Genomic DNA, 22,036 nt, shown 5'->3' with positions numbered 1-22,036 from the left:
GGACGAAGTGAGCGGCGGTGGCACCCAGGGGAGCGGCACCTCGCAGACCCCCAGGCCTCCTGCCAACCAGCCCTGCTGGCGGCTCCGGTCCCCTCCCCCCCACCCCCGTCCCCAGCGCCCCTGCCCGACCCGGCTGCCTCACCGTACAGCCCCCGGGGCCCGCGCTGTCCCGTGGCGGGGTCGGGCGCGGTCCACATGAGCAGGGGGTCCTGGGCGTCCCGGGGGAAGGCGGGGTCGGGCCCCGACGCCAGCTGCCCCCCGGAGAAGCTCCGCAGCGCGTCGCTCCAGGAGTGTGAAGAGCCATAGATGGCGCTGCCGTCCAGCCAGCCGGTCACCTCGTTGGTCTGCGGTGGCACAGGATAGGTGAGCCAGGGTCGTGTAGCGCAGGTGGGTAAGGGAGGACCAGGGCCAGGCGGGTGTTCGTGGGTGTCGGGTGGGATCCTCTCCCCACCAGACACTGCCATTGCTCAGAGCCCAGGGCCCCACCCGCCTCGGTCCAGCCTCTGCCCCGCCGCCTGCTTTGTCTCACCACGTCCCGGGGGTTGCTGGGGCTCCGTCCGGTCTTGGGGTCCCAGCGGCTCCTCTGGAAGGGCAGCACCACGTCCCCGCTCTGGTCACGATCGAACACGGGGTCTCCGGACGGGATTCGGATGTTGAGAAACTCGGCGGGGCAGCCGGGTCTCTCTACACTCACCAGGTCAGAGAGCACGTGGTAGCCTGCCCGCAGTGGAGGAAGGCATGCTAGGGTCAGCTAAGGCCACTGTTCTTTCAGCACCAGCTATCCAGTGCTCCTCCTCCTTCCCTTGAAGCTTCAAAAGACTCAGCAGCCATTATTGGCAAGTGCAGGCCTTCACCTCCCCCACCCCTTCCCAGTCTTTTGTTACATAGTGTGGTCCCAACTGTTTTCATTTCCAGTTTGCCTTCTCCTTGGTAACTGGTAGGTGCCTAGTGAGTGTGCCTGGGCAATCAGCAATCAGATTGGCAGCATGGGCTCCAACAGGCTGCTAGAAGCAGCCTGCCCAGCGGGCCACCAACCTTAGTGGGATGGTGGACCCACTGGGAAGCAAGTGTGGGCACACTGGATGGCCAGCAGGAGCCTGGCATTCCGGCTAGGAGCCAACAAGCCAGTCAATGGGGTAAGGTCGCCCTAGCACTCCCATCTGACACCCGCGCCCCCCAGCCCTCCCACCAGTGTCAGAACCCTGCTCTGAGCCTGTCCTAGGAGGCTCAGGGGCAAAGAGTGACAACAGGGTCCCACCAAGAGTCACTACCAAATTATTTCCATTCTCCTGCTTCTGTTCCCCACCCCCAACAACAGCCCAGAGTGAGGCAGATTTATGCCTCGCCCAACCACACTTTCTCCCTCTGCTCCCACCCCAGCCCACCCCATTGCCCGCCCCTCCATCGTTCTCACCCTCCATCACTTTTCTCCCTCACTCTCCGAGTCCCCCTTCAGACATAGAGGTGTGTAGCTGACCCCACTGGCCTCCCTCCCCTACAGGTTGAGGCCCTTACCAAAGAAGACCCCCAGCACTGTGCGGTTTTGCAAGGAGGCCTGCCCTGCAGGGCCCCTCATGGCCGTGTTACTAAGGTCTCGGGGGTTAGGCAGGTGGGGTTCTCCCAAGGGCTGGTACACACCGTCTGCATAGGTAGCTGGAACCAGTCGCTGCAGCCGAGAGCCTGTGGTGGGAGAGGTGGGGACAAGAATGAATCCTCAGGGGGTCTCCCCAATTTCCTCTCTTTCAGGCTTCCCTCCATACCACAGATCCTAAAACCTTAGAAATGGATGAGCCTTTGCAGTGCCTGCCAGCCCTTGCTCCTTACTAGCAATGGATACCACCCTGACCCTAGGGCTCTGTCTCCACTTTGCTCTCACCTACCTTTGCTGCCCCACCTGTGCTCCATGAGGTTGTTGTACCAGCCATCAAATCGTTGCACCTCCCACGAAATGGAATTCTGAGCTCCTGTGCGAGGACAGAGGGAAAGGCAAGCTGGGCAAGTCAGTGCCTGAGAGGATGGGTAGAACTGTAGAATATGGGTCCTGTGAGCCTGGCTCTTAGGGCAGCAGAAAGTGCACAGATGTGGGAAGTAGGGTGCAGAGGAAGATAACCAGGACAAAGTGGTGTCCAAATTCAAACCCAATCTTTAAGCGGCTCAGGGTGGGGATGGGGGTGGACATGGCAGAGAGCACTAAAGGAATGTAGCCAGGTGCAGTGAGCTGACAAATAACCTCAGAGAGGAAGAGGAAACAGAAGGAGAACTGTGGATGGGGAAGGGAATGCAGGAGACTTCTACTGTCCTTACACCTCAGCTCCCTGGAGGACATGGCAGGACAGAAGCCATTCCAAGCCGTAAGATATCACACAGAGAAAGAGCCAGCCACTCTTCCACCCAGGGAAGGACATATCATTCTGTGACCCATCCCTGGGCAGGGGCAATGTGGAGAGGGACTTGGCCTTCTCCTGCTGAGCAGAGCCTAGAGCAAGGATGTGGGCCACAAGGTTATGGCTTTGAAGCCTTGCTACTCTGGTCTTTTTCCTGGTTCTTGGGTGGGATCAAGGACTGATAGTCATATAGATAACCTCACCCCTTCCTCTTTGGCGGCATCGTGTCCACCTTGTCATTCCTCCTCTTGACCCTACTGTACTCTCAAAAAACTAGGGCCTGGGAGGGAACACTCAGCTGTTTAGGGAAGAGCTCAGGCAGTGGGGAACACAGGAAAAGGTCCAGAATCAGAGATATAGCAGGGGTCCTTCTAGTTAGTAGATCAGATTACCAGCCAGATTCCTTTCCCCAAACTAGGGCTGAGCCTCCCGCTCTGCTCACGTCGGAGAACTGAGCAAAGGAAAGGACTCTCATCAGCCAGAGTCTGACTCTCTCCCTTCTCAGACCAAGGACAGGATCTCAGAGTTACGCTTCTGCCTGATGCCTGACACAAGCGCATGCACACACAAACACACACACACACACACACCAGGAAGTCAGAGAAGAAAAATGACTCAGGCCCTGATGTTTGAGCAAAGAACTGAGGGAGAGCAGAGAAGTGACCCCAAAAATATGCCACTTTGGCATGTGGATTATTTTGGGCTGAAGGGACTTACGACCCAGCAGACTCAAGAAAAACTTACCTCTCCCTTAACTACCAAAAAGAATTTAGTTAGGGGGCCTGACCCAGAAAGAAGACGAATTAATATAAAAGATAACTTTTTATCTGCATGGCAGGGCAAACATCTAACCAAACATCTGCTCTTCGTATTGCCCTGTGAATACCCCTTCTGCTCTTTGAAGCCCCAGGCCCCTATGCCATTCCTCAGCTCAGGATGGCATAGAAGCCTCAATTGCCCAACTTGCCCTTGGGTATCCTATTTTTATGCGGCGCTCATATGTATGAAATTCAATTTGTTTTTCTCCTGTTATTCCATCTTATGCCACTTAACTATTCGACCAGCCAAACACCTAGATGAGAAGAAGGAAAAAATTTTCCACCCCTACAGAATCCAACTAAGGATCCAGGACTTGGGGCAGGAACATAGGGCAGCCACATACATGTGACTTCTAAAATAAGATGAACTGGTGGCAGAGAAAGGGTGGACTTCTTGGGGAGGATGTGGGGGAAATGCTTCTTGGGAATAAGAAGCAGGAGCTAGGGAGAAAAGGAAAAAATAAGGCCAAGGCATGGAGAGGAAGGAAAGAGAATATGAGCAATTCTAGCAAGGGAGAAGCTGCAGGGACCATCTCACCATCCTATGCCTCCAGCCAGGACAGATCATTCCACAGATTTTCTTTGTTCTCTGTGCTTGCATGCCCCATCCCTGACCATCAGGCACTTGCTGTTTTTAACCTAACTTGTGGCACCTTAAGCCAATTTCCCTCATCAGAGACCCAGGTTATAGAGACCCAGAGAATGGCCTCAGATTCTGGTAAGATACTGTCCAAAGCTGAAGGTAACACACATAAAACTCTGGTGGATTGTATCATTTTGTTTTTAAATCATACAGTTTTAAAATAGTGGTGATTTCTCTTTGGAGAGGTCAGCTGTTAGTCCAGTCTGATGCCAAGATCCTTACTTTGTGTGTGTCTCATCGATCTTTCTATTTGGGGTCAGTGGTCCTTAATTTATAAAAAAAAAAAAGAAAAAGAGAGACAAGATAGGGGAGAGAGAAAGGGCCTCAGACTCTAAGGAATGAAATAAGAAGTGCTGACACAACAGTTGAAGGCTCCCTAATTCTGTGTATTTGGGCAAATATTTCATTCCATTAGCCATCCATGTAGTCAACAAGCTGGAAATGAGCACCTACCATGTGCAGGCTACTGTCTTAGCTAAGGGGTAGGGATACAGAGATGAATATGATACAGCTTCGGTCTTTGGGGGAGCCCAGAAGATGCTGCGTTCCTCAGCTCCTAGTCGTGCTTCTCCTGCAATCTGTACTCACCCGTGAGCACCCATGGCCCAATCAGGAGTGTCCACGCCAGAGCCAGGCGGAAGCCCATGATGAAAATGATAACAGGGCTCAGGTGTTAGAATCTTAAAATCTAGAAAAAGACAGAGGACAGAGAGTATGAACCCGAGCAATTCAGGAAAGTCAGGCCAGGGCCTCTGCAGGTCCCTATGAATCAAGGCATGGGGCTGGGCCACAGCCACAGTGGGGAGGTAGCAAAGAGCAAAAGACTCACTACCTCCCAAGAATCTTTCATTCACTCAACAAATACTTGACGTGCACCCACTATGTTGTGTGCAGGGACCCAGGCACTGAGACTAAGTAATGAACATAGCAAACAGAAATCCCTGCCTTCCTGGACTTTCCCTCCTAAGATTAATTGGAAAACATTATTTTGGTTCAGCTTCCTGCAGTGTGTGTTCCTTGCACTGAGCCTTACTTCGGGGCCAGGACACTGGGCTGAGGGCAGGATATGGTGCTGCTGCACATCCACTGTGGATCTTAGGCAGGTCACTTATCTGGTCTGCACCTGGGTGTCCTCTTCCAGTTATAGGAGTAAGCATGCCTGAACTAGTTACCTCCTAGTGTGGTGCCAGAATCAGATATGAGAATGCAAAGTGACAGATGTTATGTAGTTGTGATATAGAAAGGGTGGGCTGAGGTGGCTCCTCTGTGAGGACTCACAGGGGTTCATGTGTGTGATGCCAACTTCTTGCTCTCTCTCCAATAAATAAATCAGGCCAATAAATCACCCAGGAACAACAGGGAAACAGAGGCAGCAGGGAAATCAGGCTGGAACTCCTCAGTGGCACAGGGAATGCCTATGGCCAGTAAAGACCTCCTAAAGGCACTGTGGAGATAGGGGGTGGGCGGGGGCTGGGGAACTATCTGCTGGAGGAAGGTGGGAACTCAGGGAAAGCCTCATCTCTTTACAAACCCTCAGGCCTCCTGGACAGGTTGTCTAGTCGCAGAGGATGGAACCCAGAGGGTGACTTCATCCCCACTCACCATTTCCCTTTAAAAAAAATGAAAACAGCTAGGCTCTGTCATAACTCAAAAGGTTAGCGTTCTACCCATGCCATCCCACAGACTGTCCAGGTGCTGGCCTTTGATACTTTGTGAAGAGCAGGGCTCTGGATCTTTGAAGCTATAAGGCTGGACATGCTGAAGTGGCCAGAGTGCTCCTTCCCTGATCTAGGATGTCCTGCACCTTGCTTCCTACCACTCTGACTTCTGGTTCCTTGTCCCCAGACACCAGTGTCCCACTCAACCCGTGAAAGCATGCAGTGAGCTTTCAGGCCAGGCTATAGGGACAACCTGAAAGGGAAGGTGGACATGTTTAATAACCACTTCTTGCGGGTGGGTAGCCACAATGATTTACATAGCAACATTGGTTCAGTAACTTCCCAACAACCTTGAAAGGAAAATACAGCCTCATGACGGCAGTGAAGCCCCAGGCACTGGTGGAACCAGGGAGAGAACACAGGCCTTGCCCCATATGACTACTCTCCCAGCCTGAAGTCCTAGCGTGACCCTGGGGTGGATAGATGAGTCAAGGACAAACGGATAACAACTTGGTCGCAAGAGAGGACTGAAGTGGAAAGCCTGGTCTCTAAAAGCCCCAAATTCCCTCCCTGGCAAGGGTGTGCTGGTGCCAGGAGGCGCTCCAGAGAGATTCCCCTAGGCCCAAGCAAACTAGGCCACCCAACATTCCCAAGTCTCAAAGAATCCATTATCCCAAAACCTTGATGGGGTGGAAAATAGACCGTAACAGGACTCAGGCGAAGAACAGAGTCACAGGGCGTGGGGGGTTCAGGCTGGAATTCCTCTTCCCTCAAAAATGTGGGGAAGCTGGGGCACACTGCCGCAGCGATGCGGCTGGAGTCTCCCCTTCCCCCCCAGCACCCCGAGCTCCCAGGCCCCTGGGCAGGCTGGGAGAAGCCCTCCTGGATCTGACCTGCCGCTGCGGTGTCCTCGGAGCCGGGACTGCCGCTTGGCTTCCGCGGGGCTGGAAACTGGGCCCGCGATCCCGGGTCTCCTCCAGCTCCCTCTCCTGCTCTGCGCGGGGGCGGGCAGGGCTGGGGGATGAAAAGGTGATGGCGCGCCCCAGTTCTAAGGCGGGGCAGGGCGGAGTGGGGCGGGATAGAAACCCGCGCGCCGGGGACCCGCCGAGCTGCCCGGAGGAGACCTGGGCGCACGCAAGGTGAGACTGCACGTGCTCGCAGGGCTCAGGTGGGGGAGATGTCGGTCTGTGGCGAGGGCTTGGCTAGTACAGCCACGTGGCCAGCGAAAAGGTCAAGTCTGCTTCTCCACTTCTGCTAGGGCTGGGAGAGGGCGGAAGACAGACAGCGTGCCGAACGACGGGGAGGCACTCCGCAAATCCGCTCCACACTGTCGGATCTGGGCTCTAAGACCAAGAGGATCGTCAACGCCTGCAGACCTGGCCAGGCGTCCAAGCAAAGCACTGTCCTCAGCCCTTGCTGAAAGTCTGTGGTAACGACCTCCCATCCCTGGATTCCTCGTGAGGTCTCGAGGGTCTCACCGCGCCCGCGCCCCGCGGGACCCCGGACTGCATCGCTAGGTTTGTGCTGAAGCTGCCCGCGGTGCTGGACATGGGGGTAGGAGAAGGAGGGGTTGGAGGGATGGCTGCGGAGAGGATAGGCACCGGTCCCTCCTCTGTGCCAGGCCGAGGTTGGGGGCAGCGCCACAGAGGCTGGGGTGCGGTCTGAGAAGGTCGAGAGTGATTTGGAATGGGAGGCGGGAAGCACCCGGATCCGGTTTATCCGGTCATAACCTGGTTCTTAAGTGAATTAGAAGAGTGGAGGATAGAAGGGAGCCCCACCGAGGGAAAGGGCATGCGTTTTGGTGACAACATCCGGACCGGGTCCCACCCCCAGGAACGCTGCGTGTGAGGTTCCACAGGAGCAGGCCAGCGGTGCCAGCTGCCACGCACACATTGTACGGAAGAGCGGAAGGTAGGGAACCCTGGTCCCACGTGAGTGGCGGGGATGCGGCTGCTGGGGTCTGTGCGATCCGATTGGGTTTGGGAGGGGGCATTGAAGTGCCGCCCTCGCCCGGGCCCCTTCTTGTGCCCACCCAGGTAAAATTCAGGTCTTCAAAGAGAAAGTTTAGTAGGAAATTGAGAGGAGGTAAGAAAAACTTCATAAGGCTATAAACGACACAAGGCTTACAGACACCGAATCTTTATCCTGGCTTAACTGGAATCTGATTAGTTCGGCTTGCGTGATTCAGCATCGCTGGGTTTCTAACACCTCAGACTTTGCTGTGGGTTCCTGCCTCAACCTGCTTTTCAGATCTTGTTCTGTTCCTACACTTAATTTCTCCTTTAGTGCAACAACACACATACACACGTTCCCCCACTTCACCCCCACCCCCTTCACACACACAAACGTTTTTTGAAGAGAAGAGGCTGGAGCAGAGTTCCTGACAGGTTCCCCTCAGCCAGCCAGAGCTGTAAACTTTTAATGGAATCAATCCCAACCAGAAACAAACCATTACATTCTAGTAGCTGTATATAACCAATCAGAGCTCTCGGCAACTCCAGGCATGTAGCGAATTAGTGGTTCTTATTCTTTGGGTTCCAGAAAAAAGGGGGGGGGATGTGGACAGGAGGAGACTTCAGGAAGAAGTTCTTGTCAAGCTATGAGAGGTCACAGAACACTAAGAAAAGCACATAAGCACTTTGGATGCTAAAGACTGGAGCTTGTACTAGGATGAGTTTTCTTAAAGATTGTAACTATTTCTCAGCCGCTCCTCATACATATGTGGGACCCCACTTCATCCTACGGTAGGTAAGGATTGTCTGAAATACAACTGAGTGTGAGAAATGCTTCAGTATTTTAAGGGACTTCAGAAAGGGAAAAGAAAGGTATCCCTCGCCTCTCCAGGCCAGGTGAGAAGGGAGGACTCCAAAGTGTGAGGATTGGTCTCGCCCCAGTGAGAAAGCACCCCAATTTTGTCACAGTGGCCTCTGATGGAGGTTTTTATGTCTAGATGTCTGTGTTACTGAAAACCATTTCCTTCTTGTGCCTATATGTTGACATGAACTTGTAGGTGTATGTCTGTATCTTGTGCTTATTTATATCAATATACATTGCATATATATACTATATATATATCAATCATAGTGTTGTGAGCTAGGAGAGAAGTGGGTCAAGTGAAGACTGCCATGAGATTTTTATCAGAATAGAAGAAATTCTACTGTCAGACCCTCCTTGGCAAGCCAGGGAGGAAGAAGTTTCTGAGAGAAACTATAAGCTTCGTGGGAAAAGCAGGATTGCTGAATGTGGGAACCTTTCACATTTTAGTCCCACCTCTTCATGCAGGAGGGCTGTTAGCTTCATAATTAAAACCAAATTAAGATCAGGGTCATGAAAAATTAACTTTAAATGAGTCAATGTAAATTAAGGAACACCTAATTTATTAAACAAGAAGAAATGAATCAAGGTCAATTTTAGTCACCAACTGTCTTTTTGCTTTTTCCATCTTTAATAAATATTTTGGAGAATTGGAAATAAGTTAACATTATTCTTCTGAACTTACAATATAGAAAACCTTTTGTTAGTGTTTCTTTGAAGCACCATGTTAATAGAGATGAGCCATTCTTGTAAAATATTTTATAACCTCTCTTTCAAATAAATGCAGGAATAATGTGGCCCTGACTAAAATACATTACAATTTTTATTTGCTTATATTGCAAATATTTATTTTTGAACTTCCAGCATATAACATGTATTCTTACTATTAGCAAATTTGCTTTATCTTCCTATCTTCCTAACCAAGATATTATACATTTTATAGCCATTTCTAAAAAAATATATAGCCTTTTATCAGAATTCTAATAGTTTCAGTGTAGGTGTCATAAATAAAAAATTCTTAGACCAATAAACATCCGCTTTAAAATAAATATCACTATCACATATTATACAACAATAATCCACAAATTCTTAGTTACTCCTGTTTAGCTAGAGTTGAAATGTATGTTTCAGATTCAATTAAACATGAACATTCATGGTTTGAAGACTCCAACTATTGAAGAGGCTTTCTGAAAATTTTGCGAAAGCATTAAAAATTAACAGCTTTGGCCAAATCCTTTCCTGCCCAGTCCTTAGCTCTATATTGGGGATATTCAGTTAATGTTGAATGAGAGTATGGTATTGGGCAATGAGGGAGCATAGCTCCCTCTTGTGTGTGGCTATAGAAGCTGCCCCCTGCAGAGAGGAACCTATTCATATATTCATTCATTTGATCCATAGACTGATTAATATATTCTAAGTGCAGGTGATGCAAAGATGGAAAAACAAAGTCCCTGTCCTTACGGAGATAGGAAGCTAAAGGAGAGAGACATGTTCAAACAATTGGAGTATATTGTAATTATTGGGATCATGGAGGTATGTTCAAAATGCAGTCAGAACTTGAGAGTTACAAATATCTACACTGACCTGATGGCATCAGAGGAAATTTCAGAGAGGAGTTAACACAAGCTGAGACTTGAAGAGTGAAAAGGAGTTTGCCAAGAAGGTAAAAGCATTCCAGACAGAGGAAATAGCATTTAGAAAGGCATGAAGGCTTGAAAGAGCATGTCAGATTCAGGGAGAGGCCAGTAGTTCAGTGTGGCTAGAGATTAGACTGGGCAAAGGTGGAGATGAAAGGGTAGGTGGGACCAGATCACAAAAGACTTTCTATGTGATGGTGAAAAGATTAGATTTTACCCAGAGGAAAAAACTGAAATAATTACATTTTCTTGTTAGAAAAATTGTTTGGCACCCGGCAAGACAGGATGAGGCTGAATTAGCTTAGAGGCAGTAGGGAAGGAAATGCATGGATGGGTTCAAGAAATATTTAGGAGGTAAGCTGTTCCAGGTCTCTGGCTTATTTGATTAATGAGGTGGTGAGAGACTAAAGAGACAAAACAGAATCACACGCAGAATAGAGACAGTGAATCCAGTTTGGGACCTGTTAAATTTCAGGCATCCAAGGAACATCCAGGTGAAAATATCCATGGGATAATGATCCTTTTGTGTTTGGCAACTAGGTAGGAGATCTACCTGGAGGCACAGATTTGAGAAGCATCAGTCATAGGAATGGATGAGTTTGCCCAAGGAATCATGAAGAGTGCTAAAAGAAGAGAGTCAAGACAGAATCCTGGAGAACATAAACATTTAAGAGGGAGGAAGAACTAGCAAAGGAGCCACCAAAGAGATGGCCAAAGGCAGGAGACTCAGGAGAACGTGGTGTCATGGTGGTCTAAGGAGGAAAAGTTTGAAGAAGGAAGGAGTGGTCCACAGTGTCAAATACTACAGAGAGGTCAAGAAGGATGAAAAGTGAAAATTTCTCTGGATTTAGCACATAGTGACCTAATGGAGAATTTGGAGAAGGGGAGAAGTCAGATTGCAATGAGTTGAGGAGATAAGGCAATGGAAATACCAACATAAACTATTCTTCCAAAAAGCCTGGCTGTGAAAGGAAGAGAATGGAAAAGATAGAAGCTGGAGGGGACCCAGAAGGTCAAGGGAGAGAGTCCCTTTTCTTTGTGTTCTTAAGATTGGAGAAATTTAAATATATCCTTGAGAGAAAGGGAAGCTTCAAAGTTGCAAAGAAAAAGGGAGATAACTGATGAGAAAGGTGGTGGTGAAGGCAAGTAAGATTGGAGTCAGAGCCCAGGAGAAAAGAGATACTCATTCCTCTGGGATGAGAGAATTAATAAATTAATAAAAAAGCAAAACTTCATGTTAAAACTGAGACTCAGAGGTTATGTGACAGGATGAAAAGTTAAAACTGTCTATCTCTCTGCCTCTTTGCCTGATATCATACTACATCCAGAGTGCACACAAGGACATGGCCAGACTAGAAAGAGAGGGGAAGGCTGGAAGCTATGGTGTATTGTAGGAGAATCACTGAATTTAGAGCTAGAAAGGACCCAAAGGTCATCCTATCCAATTGCAGATAAGGAAACCAAGGACAAAGGAAGCTGTTATTTACCTGCCCAATGTTATAAAATTAGTTACTGAACAGATGATTACCAGAATTAATGGGTGATCACATTGTGAGGTATAAAAATGTTGAATCACTGTATTGTACACCTGAAACTAATATAACTAATATAATATTGTGTACCAGTTATACTTAAATAAACAATAGATAAAATAAGTGTACACATATTTTTGAAAAGTTAGTTACTGAAGAACTGGAACCAGAGCCAGAACTGATTTCAGCCTACAAGAAGAATTGGAGAAATAGATAAATGGAGTAATAAAATGCCCCCTTCTTTCCAATCTGGTAGCTTCCATTTATTGATTTTACTGTTTCAGGTCCTATTCTTAGAACTTTACATACACAATCTCATTTCATACTCACAATGACACTGTGACGTAAACATTACTATCATCCCTATTTTTCAGTCAAACTAAGTCTCTATGAGGTCAAGTAAATTGCAAGAGGCAGAGGCAGAATTCAAACACGGTTGCTCAATTCCAAAGCTTATTCTTTCACTATATCAGTTAACAAAATACTACCTGGTCAATCTATAAATCATATACCCTCCTGGGCAAACCAAGGCCCCCAAAATAAGTCACATGCAGGGAAATGAGCAGAGCTGGGCTCACTGATTGTAAGATGCATTTTTTTTTCCACCTTTTGGCATTTCTGAAATTGAGGTCTATCTTACCAACAATGGCTGTCATGGTTTAATTGGTAGTGTCTTCCTTCCTTCCTTCCTTCCTTCCTTCCTTCCTTCCTTCCTTCCTTCCTTCCTTCTTTCTTTCTTTCTTCTTTCTAAAATTTTTCTCTCCCTTCCTTCCTTCCTTCCTTCCTTCCTTCCTTCCTTCCTACCTTCCTTCCTTCCTTCCTTCCTTCCTTCCTTCCTTCCTTCCTTCCTTCCTTTCTTTCTTCATGGTACATAAAATTATAGCATGTCTTGTAATCCATTCTGTCTGGATTTAACAAAACACAGTAAGTTCAGGTACCATTTCCCCAATATCCTATCTGCAAAGGGACAAACTAAAATCAAACTGGCTCTGAAATTCAGGGAGAGACAGAGCCAGGATTTGAGCTGAAATGAGGCCTGGGAATTTGAGTCAAGGAGGAAGGCTGCTGTTGATGTGTGGGGTACAAGGACATCTGGCCCCAGCACTGTTCCTGGTGCAGGCACGTGCTCCTTCAGTGCTTACTGAGGTGAACTCAATTCAGCTCGATTGTTCTTGAGTTGCCAGAGCAGGAGCCAGTGCTTGAGAAAGCTGGACAGACCAGTGTGGGCAGTGCCAGGTCTGGGAATCAGCCCTCTGATGTTGTAGTTGGATTATATACTTAGCAGAGCTGTCTGGCCTTTGTTCCTTTGGGGACTGAGGAGGAAAGCCAGTCTTTTTGCAATCTGTACCATCTGTCACCCTTATGCTTTCACTTGATAGTAAATATAGCTGTTTTTATGTTCCGTGATCTGTCTGCTTGTGCTGGAGGCCTGAGGGAGATAAGAGTATTATATTTCTTAGGACAGTCCCAGAGGAAGCAGAGAAGCCTGCAGGGTAGTGGTGGCACTGATTTAGAGAACCTGGGAGTTAGGAGGGGAGCATGGGGTGACAGAGACTGATTGACAAGATCCTCATTCTCATACAGCAAAAACATGGGGAGATGGATGGCTGAGGGGCCGTGAAGTGGCGGTAACAGTGGAGTCTGGTGAGCTCCAGAGAAGAGGGGCCTGGTTTATTTCATTCTCGGCTATATCTCCAAGAACAATACCTGGCACATAGAGGGCACTCAATAAACATCTATTGTTGTTATACAGCATCTGCCTCTAGCGCACAACCCCACCAAAATGGCTGCTTTTGGACACACATTCCCCTTCTATGCTGGCCCCAAGCCAACCTTCCCAATGGACACTACCTTGGCTGTCATCATCACCATCTATCTGACTGCACTGGTCACCTTCATCATCATCCTGCCTGGCATTCGGGGCAAAATGGTGAGAAACAAACCCAGACCTGGAGGCCCCACCCCAAGAGAGAACTTGGCCTCAAGGTGAGGGGGCCAGACTCTGACTATAACCAGTCTCAGAAAGAAGCTCCAGTCCTGAGAAAGCACCCTCCCCCAACAGAGAGCGCCCCCACTCACTGATTCAACAGATGATTATTGAGGACCAATTTATGCGCCAGGCACTCTGATCTCAACTGACCAAGTGACCTGTTCAAGGGCACCCTCCCCAAGTCTGGAAAGAGGAAAGTGGATTTGGAAGGCGGGTGCTCCTTCCTAAACTCCCCACCCTGTTATGGCTCAGAGGCTGTTCTGGCTGCTGCGGGTGGTGACCAGCTTATTCATCGGGGCTGTGATCCTGGGTGAGTGCAAAGCACAGCTGACGTGAGCAGTGCCTCCATCCCTGCTGGTTCCCTCAGCAGCTGGCCTGGCCTCTCCTTCTTTCCCCACATCGGTCTCTGCTTTGGTCTCTGCTTCGGGGTGGGCTTCCAGACATGGCCTTCTCCCCTCACTCTTACCCTTGCCCTGAAGGCTGTGAGCTCTGGGACACCATCCTGGATGCATCTCTCCAATCTTTCTGACATTTTTATTCAGAGGAAAGTAGGTCAAAATGAACGTCTGTGGGAAGAGGGTCTTTGGAGACTGAAGGGAGAAAGTGAGAGAGGGCTGCTTTCTTTGCTTTGAGAATTACGCAAATAGGAGAGATGGAAAGTTTCTATGTTGAAGCTGTGTTTGCCCAGCATGGTTTATTATGTTAATGTTTCCTCCCCCAGCTGTTTGAGTAGCTCTCCCTAAATGGGGGGAGGAAGGGAGGGAAGGTGTAAGAGGACTAGACCAAGGGAAATCTTGGATTCTTACCCATTTATTCATCCGACACCTATTGTTGGCAAACCAACCATGAGCCAGACTCTAGGCTAGTTAATGGACACACAATTGTGAGTACAACAGACGTGGTTCCCTTGTAGCTCTCCCTCTGACTCTAACCCAGCAATGCCCAGCCCTTCCTGAGTTCCTGTATGTCTAATTCCCCAACCCCAGCTGTGAATTTCAGTTCGGAGTGGTCCGTGGGCCTGGTCAGCACCAACACATCATATAAAGCTTCCAGTTCCCAGTGGATCAGTGCTGATGTTGGGCTGCAGATTGGACTGAGAGGAGTCAACATCACACTCACAGGTGAGGGAGGGCTCTCACCTGTGAGGGAGCAGGAAGGCTCTGTTCTGTGTCTTTAGGATATAGTTTGGTGTGGTCTAAAGAGCTACAAGATTGGGGAATGATAGGAGGGAAATTCCTAGACCTTGGATGCTGCCTTCTCTCCATTGAGACCAGCTCCTGTCCCTTTGCCCAGTGTGGTGGGCCTCTACCCAGGCAAATACCCCACTCTGACCCGTGGGTCCCTGCTGAGCACAGCTGCCCTATTTCCTAGGGACCCCAGTGCAGCAGCTGCATGAGACCATCAATTACAACGAGGAATTCACCTGGCAGCTAGGAGAGAACTATGCTGAGGAGTTTGCAAGGGCGCTGGAGAAGGGGCTGCCGGACCCCGTGCTCTACCTGGCTGAGAAGTTCACCCCGAACAGCCCATGTGGCCTGCATGGCCAGTACCGCCTGGCGGGACACTACACCTCGGCCATTCTGTGGTGAGGGTGGGATGGAGACCCTGCTTGCCTAGATCTAGGAACAGGGTTTCTAGCCATCTCTCCTCCACTCATGTGGAGGTCCCTGGTGGAATGGGCTGGCACCAGTCACCACAGTATTTGCTTGGGAAACCCACAGGCAGAAATCCTTTCCTCACATCTTTGGGGTGTCCTTGGGTCCCTGAGCCTCCACCTGGGCCCCTCCAGGTAGAGGTGCCTGGGCTGGCCTTCACCAGGTCCTGGCTCTCCAGGGTGGCATTTCTCTGCTGGCTGCTGGCCAATGTGATGCTGTCCATGCCCGTGTTGGTCTATGGTGGCCACATGCTGCTGGCCACGGGGATCTTCCAGCTGCTGGGACTGCTCTTCTTCTCCATGGCCACATCACTCACCCCACCCTGTCCCCTGCGCCTGGGCACTGCTACACTGCCCACTCACCGTGGACCTGCCTTCTGGATCACGTTGACCACAGGTGAGGCCTAACACTGGAGACAGGCTGGAGAGCTCAGGGCCAGGGAGGGAAGGTCAGGGACCAACATGTTGGTGGGGTTCAGAGTCTGGGGACCAGGATGCCTTCTGCCTCTTTAAAAACCCATCCTTATATCCCCCATCTCCAGGTTTTCTCTCCCCAGTTCCACCCCCCTCCTCATGTATGCCTATTGCTTCTGTGTCTTCTCCCTTTCTCTGTCATGTCCCTTGTCCCCTAACTCTCTTCACTCAGCTCTTTTCTCAAATCTTCTAATCTCATGTCCCCCTGCCCACTTTCCCCAAACACTCTTCTATGAGTCCCCCATTTCTAGAACCTTTCTGTCCCTGCCTCCATTGTCTTAAATTGTCCTGTAGTTTTATTGTCCTCTCCTGTCTCACTGTGTCTATCCCTCATGTCCTTTCCCATGCCTCCTCCTCTATGTCTTGCCCTTCCCCCAGCTCTCTCTCTCTCTCTCTCTCTCTCTCTCTCTCTAATTGAAAGACCACTGGGCTAAGAGTCCAAAACTCACAACAGAGCCACACCAGCTGTATGACCCAAAGCCAGTCACCTCTGAGTCCAAGTTGCCTTGAAGTAGGGATGCCAAGTCTCCCTTAGATTTCTGATGCCCGTGGGAGAAAAAGTCCGTGGGAGGGTATCGCCATCACTAAGTGAGATACCTGTTGCCTCATCCCCAGGACTGCTTTGTGTGCTGCTGGGCCTGGCCATGGGGGTGACCCACAGGCTGCATCCTCACAGGCTGAAGGTTTTCTTCAACCACAGTGTGGGGGAGAACCCTGGGCTGGAGTTGAATCCTGAGGAAGGGGGACTTCTGAGCCCCAGCTACCAGTCCACAGCTGAGAGTCCTGAACCTCAGGACATTCCTCTGTCAGAGGCTTCCTCCAAGGGATGTTGTGAAGAGGAGCACCCCAGTGTTCCTGACCATGCCCTCTGAGGTTCCTCTCCTTGGTGGCCACCCAGATTGCTGATCTGGCTCCAGACCTCATTGGAGCCCCACAAAACCACCAGACCTGCCCACAGGATACATTGTATCAGCCTCCCAGCCCTAGTCTGTAGATGGAGTACAAAAAGCAGGCTCTACCTATTGATGTTAAAAAACAACACAAAAGCTCTAAGGTGCTGAACACATGTTGGGGCTGCCCATAAACCCTGTCACATGGTAAGACCAATTGCGGGCTGCTCCTTGGGTCCCTGCTGAGCAGTTTCCACATAACAACGCTTCCTTTCTTTGATGATTTGCCTTTTTGAGGGTCATTTATTTTATTTTTTTTTGAGGGTCATTTATTGAAACCCAACTTCACCCACATCATGTTGTGTGTGTGTGTGTGTGTGTGTGTGTGTGTGTGTGTAGAAGGGAGGTGGTTACCATGTGATTCACTTGTGGTCCCTCTCTGCCTTCTGCACCTCTTGTTTTCCTTTTTTCTGGGTCACCTTGTTCTTTCATTACTTCCCCAGCCTGTGTGACCTCTTGGTACAATGAAAAACAGCACTGGGAGGGAGAAGAAACCAAACTTCTCATCCCAGGTATAATATTCACCAATTGTGCCACATTGTCTTTGAGCTTCAGTTCTCAAATTAGCCAAATAAAATTGTAGGACTTGCCAAGGACCTAAAAAAAAATCCCAGGATTTACGTTTTTTAAGCCTTGCTGACATCTACCTTGGGCCTCAGACACCATTCCGTAAACTCCAAAACACCATTCCTTGTTAGCTCGCTTAGCTGGGCCAGTGAAGGGGGAATCCCACAGGGTCAGTGGAAGGGTGATCTGCCTGGTCACTGCGTCTTACCATCCACCTGGGGCAACACAGGAAGATGCTGGCTCCTGTTGGTTCTCCTCTGGGTTCACTAGAGGGCTACCCTCTCCCAGAGCGTTTCCCGGGCTTCTCCGGATTCTTCAGACAGAGACTCTGGGTTCGTGGCAAGGCAGAGAAAGAGAATGTTCAAGGCAGAAGAGAATGTTCTGTTTTACCTCCAGCCCAACGAAGTCTCCCGACAGTGCGTGTGCCCCAAGAGCCTACTGAAGCCATGGAAATTAATGGGGGGAAAGTTTTTTAAAAAAGGAAAAAATTTATTTATGGCGCATATCTGAGGCTGCCCACCTTTCTCTGGACTCCCGCAGCGCAGCGCTGTTCCCAGTGCTCCTGGCCTACTGGTGACCGAGGCGCAGTAGGAGTCTCTTTTATAGGTTAGTACTGATCGTTGAGTCCGAAGACCCGAATTGCTTGTGTATTGGGTTTTTGAAATTGAGAGGCGAGCCCCCTCTTGTCTGGTTACCGCAGTCCTTGAAGTTTAGGTCCAAGAAGGTTCTAAGAGCGCTGGGCCAAGCATAGTGGAAACTCACCACCGCCCCTCCCAAGAGGAGGCACAGGACCCCTGCAGCAGTGCAGACAAGAGGAAAGGAGGCGGTCAGGGCTCTGGGACAGAACCCGGTCTGTCCCTTCCATCTATTCGAGGCCACCGCTCACATTTCCTGTCCCGACACAGACACACATACACACACACACACACACACACACACACACACACACCCCTCTAACATGGATTACATGATATAGGGGTTCGTGTGCTAATTGGGCAAGACACCCGAACCCTTCTGAACCCCCTTCCCCTCATCTGTAAAATGGGCACAACAGTGCTTGCCTCTACGAAATATTGAGAGGGGCAAATTAGTAATATACTGTTTCCCTGTAAATAAGATCCGGTCTTATATTAATTTTTGCTCCATTAGGGCTTATTTTCAGGGGATGTCTTATTTTTTCATGTACAATAATCCACATTTATTCAATTACAATCATGTCATCTTTTAGACCATCGTCATAAGGTACTAAATGCGTCTACCTGGCTGAGATCTTAACTGGGGCTTATTTTCGGGGTAGGTCTTATTTTCGGGGAAACACTGTAGGTGAACTCATTTTGTAAACTGGAAGGTGCACCGGTGTAAATCGCATCCCCATCCCCAGCCGCCCCAGGCCCATCCGCTCGGTCCTCACCGGTGGCCAGCGTGATCCAAAAGGCGGCACCGTAGTGAGTGGCGAGCGCGGAGGAGCCGAGGCGGAGAGGACAGAGCGGCACCCTGGCGGTGGAGGCGAAGACCACGACAGATAGGAGCGCGAACGTGCCGGTGGCCAGGAGCGCCACGCCTCCATAGAGCGGGACGGGCATGGAGAGCAGCACGTTGGCGAGGAGCCAGAGGCAGAACGCCACCCTGCGGGAGGATCAGCTACGCTGTGATCCAGCTTCTGCCAGCCCTCCCCGGCTCCCGCAGCCTCGCTTCCTCTATGGCCCTACTCCAGAACGACAAGCTGGGTGAGGTGGCGGAAGCCCAGGGGAAAACCCCAAGGGGTGTAGCCGACTTCCCATCGTCGCTGGGTCTCTCCGGATTCCGAAGATCTGTGCAGCTGTCTTGACCGACTGAACCACACACACACACACACACACACACACACACACACACACACACACACACACACACACGCGGTGCCTTCCTTCTATCTCTTACCACAGCGTGGCCGAGGCGTAGTGTCCCGCCAGCCGGTATTGGCGGTAGAGCCCGCAGGGGCTGCTCCTGCTGAACTTCTCCGCCAAGTAGAGAACTGGATCCGGCAGCCCCTTCTCCAGCGCTTCCGCGTACTGCTCCGCATAGTTCTCGCCCAGGCGCCAGCTAAACTGCTCGTTGTAGTTGATGGTCTCGTTCAGCTGCTGCACTGGGGTCCCTGCAGAGGCCGGCGGGGGGGTCAGGGGGCTGCGCACAGCCGGAAACCCATCAACTAAGCTGATTCTGATAGGGAAGTTGGGATGCAGGAGAAATGGGTTTGGCAGTGGTTGGGGGAAAACACAAATCCATGAGGACCAAAAGTTATTTGAGTCTGTGGGATCTGAAAGGTCCTGCAGCTGCCCCTGCCACACTCCCCCAACCATGGCGTCTGCCCACCCCAGGAGTTTGCCTTGCCCCAGCCCCCTCACCTTTGAGTGTGATATTAATTCCCTCCAGGCCCACATGCAGCCCGAGGTCGGCTCGGATGCGCGCTGCGCTGAAGGCCTTGTAGGATGTGTTGGTGCTCACCCTACCTACGGACCATTCTGCGCTGAAGTGCACGGCTGTGGGGAGAGATACACAATGGGGGGGGGGGGAAGGCTCGGGAGAGAGCTGGGGAGATGGAATTGAGAGAGTGGTGATGGGAGGTGGGACAGCAGAGAGAAGGGTGGGGTCTAAGGGTCGAATGTGGTATACGTGGTAAGGGCAGAAGAGTGGGCACCAGAAAGAGCCGAGAATGGGGAGAAGGAGCAGGAAACCAACCCCAGTTCTTCATTTTCCCAGTGCCCTCTGCCCACCTTCTTCCTCCCCCTAGGGTCTCTCCCCATCCCCTGCACCACACACTCACCCACAATTTCTGCGCCTATGAACAGACTTAGAAGAACTCTCACCAACCAGAACCAGCGCTGCGGGAACAAGTACTAGGTCAGGTCTCGACACTGCTCAATCAGAGCCCCCACGACCTCCTTTGACCCCATGTCACCAGGATCTTTAGTACCCTTGCAACTGCCCTATTTTGCCCCACACCCTTTTCCCAGTTGTATTCCTAATGTTTTGAGGTTCAAGTCAGGCTTGCATTTTGTACATGTCCCTCTGAGCCTCTGGCATTTCTGTTGACTGGCCTTGAGCTTCTACCTCCCCGGTCCCACTCCCAGCTCACCCTGCAACCGGGTTGTCTGCCGGCCTGGTGCTCTTCCAGTACCTTCAGTCCCCCCCTGCCCCCCCACTCCGCCTACCCCCCAGCTATCTGGCTCCTGGTCCTGGTTCCACCTCTTTTTTTGGTCACTGCTATGGTGAGGCTCAGTGAGTCCAGAAGTGCTAGGCAGGCAGGCATTACCTCTCCCAAGAGAGGGAGGACCCAGGATTTGGTCACCAAGTAGAGGAGGTGGGAACACAGCCTCCCAGATATTTCTAGGTACGCCAGTTTCCCAGGGAACCAAAGCAAGTCAAGTCTAGGTCCTCCTAGACTTGAAAACAGACAACTTAGATTCTGGGAAGAGGGGAGTCTAAGGGAAAGTACCCAGTCTACTACAACTTTGAATCCCTTGCTTGAGTGTCTTGAGTCCTTAGGATGGTGGCACCCACACACATGAGTCTCAACACACAGACGTTACCTAGAGGACTGGATGGGAGTGGGAATTAGAGTGGAGCTGCATTCTGGGGAGATGCAGGAGGCCCTGGCATCCTGTGAAGATTAGAATCGGCCCCAGGATCACTGGATGGGGCAACCACTATCAACAGCCTCCTAGATGATCCTGCTGGGGTCAGTCTCTAGGATGTCTTGAATGGGACCTCTCTCTGTCTTTGGGAAGGGGTGCTTGCTGCACCAGACTCCTGGGTCTGCTCCACCTATTCTGGTTCAGTGCTTCACCCTGACTCTTCAGACTGAGGTCCTTTCCACAGTCTTACCTGTCCTGGGTCCTCCAGACACAAGCTGTCCATGACGCCCTCCATCCAGACCCGAGCTTCTAGCACCCCCTTACCGAGTGGCCACGAATCCCGGGCAAGATGAGCAAGAAGCTGATGGTCAAGCTCAAAAACACCAGAATGACGATGAGCAGCGGGACGCTGAAGCCAGCTGAATGCCGGGACTGGGGGTAAAAAGGCAGCACGCCATCCCAGAGAGTCATGCTGCAGGCAGGCGAGCTAAGTCTGCTTGTGCAAGGCAGAGCGCGTCCTTGATGTCGGAGCCCGGGTTCCACTTCTTTTTATCCCGCCCGTTGCGTGCAAGAGTGCAACCCGATGTTGGTCAAGTCTGAGTCCCTTGACTCGCCAGGGCGTGTCGGAATTATTCCTCACTTGCTGTGGCCAGTTATCTTCGCGGTTCTGCAGATTCGCTCTGCGTTTGGAAGACGCACCCGGGACCCCTTTTATAGGAGCGCGGGCAGAGTGCCCAGCAAGTCGGAACTTGGCAGCCAGGTCTGAGCGGGAAGAGATCTTGCAAATGAGGGGCGGCGGTCTCTATGCAAATGAGAAGAGCCCAGCCTCCTCAGGTGGAGGGCGAGCCCGGAGTCCAGATGCTCACACTTGGCGCAGGTCTGGCCAGAGTGGACACTAGCGTAGCTGGCCTCAGAGGACCCAGAAAGAAGGGTAAGAGTGCAGTCGGGAAAGCTGAAGATCTGTGGAGTACGGGGCGGGGGAGAGTGGGGTGGTGGAGGTAGGAAGTGGAGCAGAGATGCAAAGATTCCAAGAGGAAAGAATTTCTGACCCCGACAGCGGCCCTAAACTAGAGTTTGGACCGGGGCTTGGGGCTTGATCTTCCCATCCCCCTGTCCATGCACAGACATTCATTGCGAGGTATAAGGGGCTGCAGGTCCTGGCCCTCAGCTCACTAACCGCTTTCCTTTCCCTGCTTCCTCTAGGAATAAACAGTTCCTGAGGGGTTGGGGGTGGGGATTCGAGGCTTTTGGTGAGCCCTGGGAGGCTAGAGGTAATCTCCTGCTCTGGACTGACATGTCCC

The 22,036-nt window shown here is 50.9% G+C and overlaps 3 protein-coding genes across 5 annotated transcripts in view; 1 reads left to right on the top strand and 2 right to left on the bottom strand.

Annotated features, from left to right (window-relative positions):
* DUOX1 (dual oxidase 1) overlaps positions 1–4,491 on the bottom strand; it is a gene marked incomplete at its 5' end in the record, with an annotated part of 30,508 nt that extends 26,017 nt beyond the window's left edge. Inside the window, 5 exons of one of the 2 annotated variants that reach the window (XM_081047975.1) lie at positions 143–344; positions 530–717; positions 1,516–1,680; positions 1,881–1,964; positions 4,434–4,491. In XM_081047975.1, coding sequence (XP_080904101.1) covers positions 143–344; positions 530–717; positions 1,516–1,680; positions 1,881–1,964; positions 4,434–4,491 — 697 coding nt within the window. The remainder of the gene's footprint in view (positions 1–142; positions 345–529; positions 718–1,515; positions 1,681–1,880; positions 1,965–4,433) is intronic. The other variant, XM_081047976.1, reaches the window with a different exon arrangement.
* Positions 8–17,153, top strand: DUOXA1 (dual oxidase maturation factor 1). 2 transcript variants are annotated; one of them, XM_081047982.1, is made up of 9 exons: positions 8–363; positions 6,762–7,020; positions 7,337–7,414; positions 13,240–13,416; positions 13,729–13,786; positions 14,463–14,597; positions 14,848–15,061; positions 15,310–15,527; positions 16,220–17,153. In XM_081047982.1, exons 4-9 carry the CDS (start codon positions 13,270–13,272, stop codon positions 16,474–16,476), a joined length of 1,029 nt encoding a protein of 342 aa, XP_080904108.1. In that variant the 5' UTR covers positions 8–363; positions 6,762–7,020; positions 7,337–7,414; positions 13,240–13,269; the 3' UTR covers positions 16,477–17,153. The 2 variants fall into 2 exon arrangements, with proteins under 2 accessions (XP_080904108.1, XP_080904107.1); XM_081047981.1 differs by lacking the exons at positions 8–363; positions 6,762–7,020; positions 7,337–7,414 and having other exon boundaries at positions 13,117–13,416.
* A 568-nt stretch (positions 17,154–17,721) lies between these two features.
* DUOXA2 (dual oxidase maturation factor 2) lies at positions 17,722–21,206 on the bottom strand (the record flags this gene model as incomplete). Its single annotated transcript, XM_081047983.1, has 6 exons — positions 17,722–17,915; positions 18,533–18,747; positions 19,042–19,255; positions 19,506–19,640; positions 19,925–19,982; positions 21,060–21,206. The coding sequence occupies 6 exons, from the start codon at positions 21,204–21,206 to the stop codon at positions 17,722–17,724; spliced, it is 963 nt and encodes a 320-aa protein (XP_080904109.1).
* Between the last annotated feature and the right edge of the window lie 830 nt (positions 21,207–22,036).

The sequence above is a fragment of the Rhinolophus hipposideros genome (assembly GCF_964194185.1).
Source record: "Rhinolophus hipposideros genome assembly, chromosome: 5".
Classification (NCBI taxonomy): Eukaryota; Metazoa; Chordata; class Mammalia; order Chiroptera; family Rhinolophidae; genus Rhinolophus; species Rhinolophus hipposideros.
This window is presented reverse-complemented; position numbering and strand designations above follow the sequence as displayed.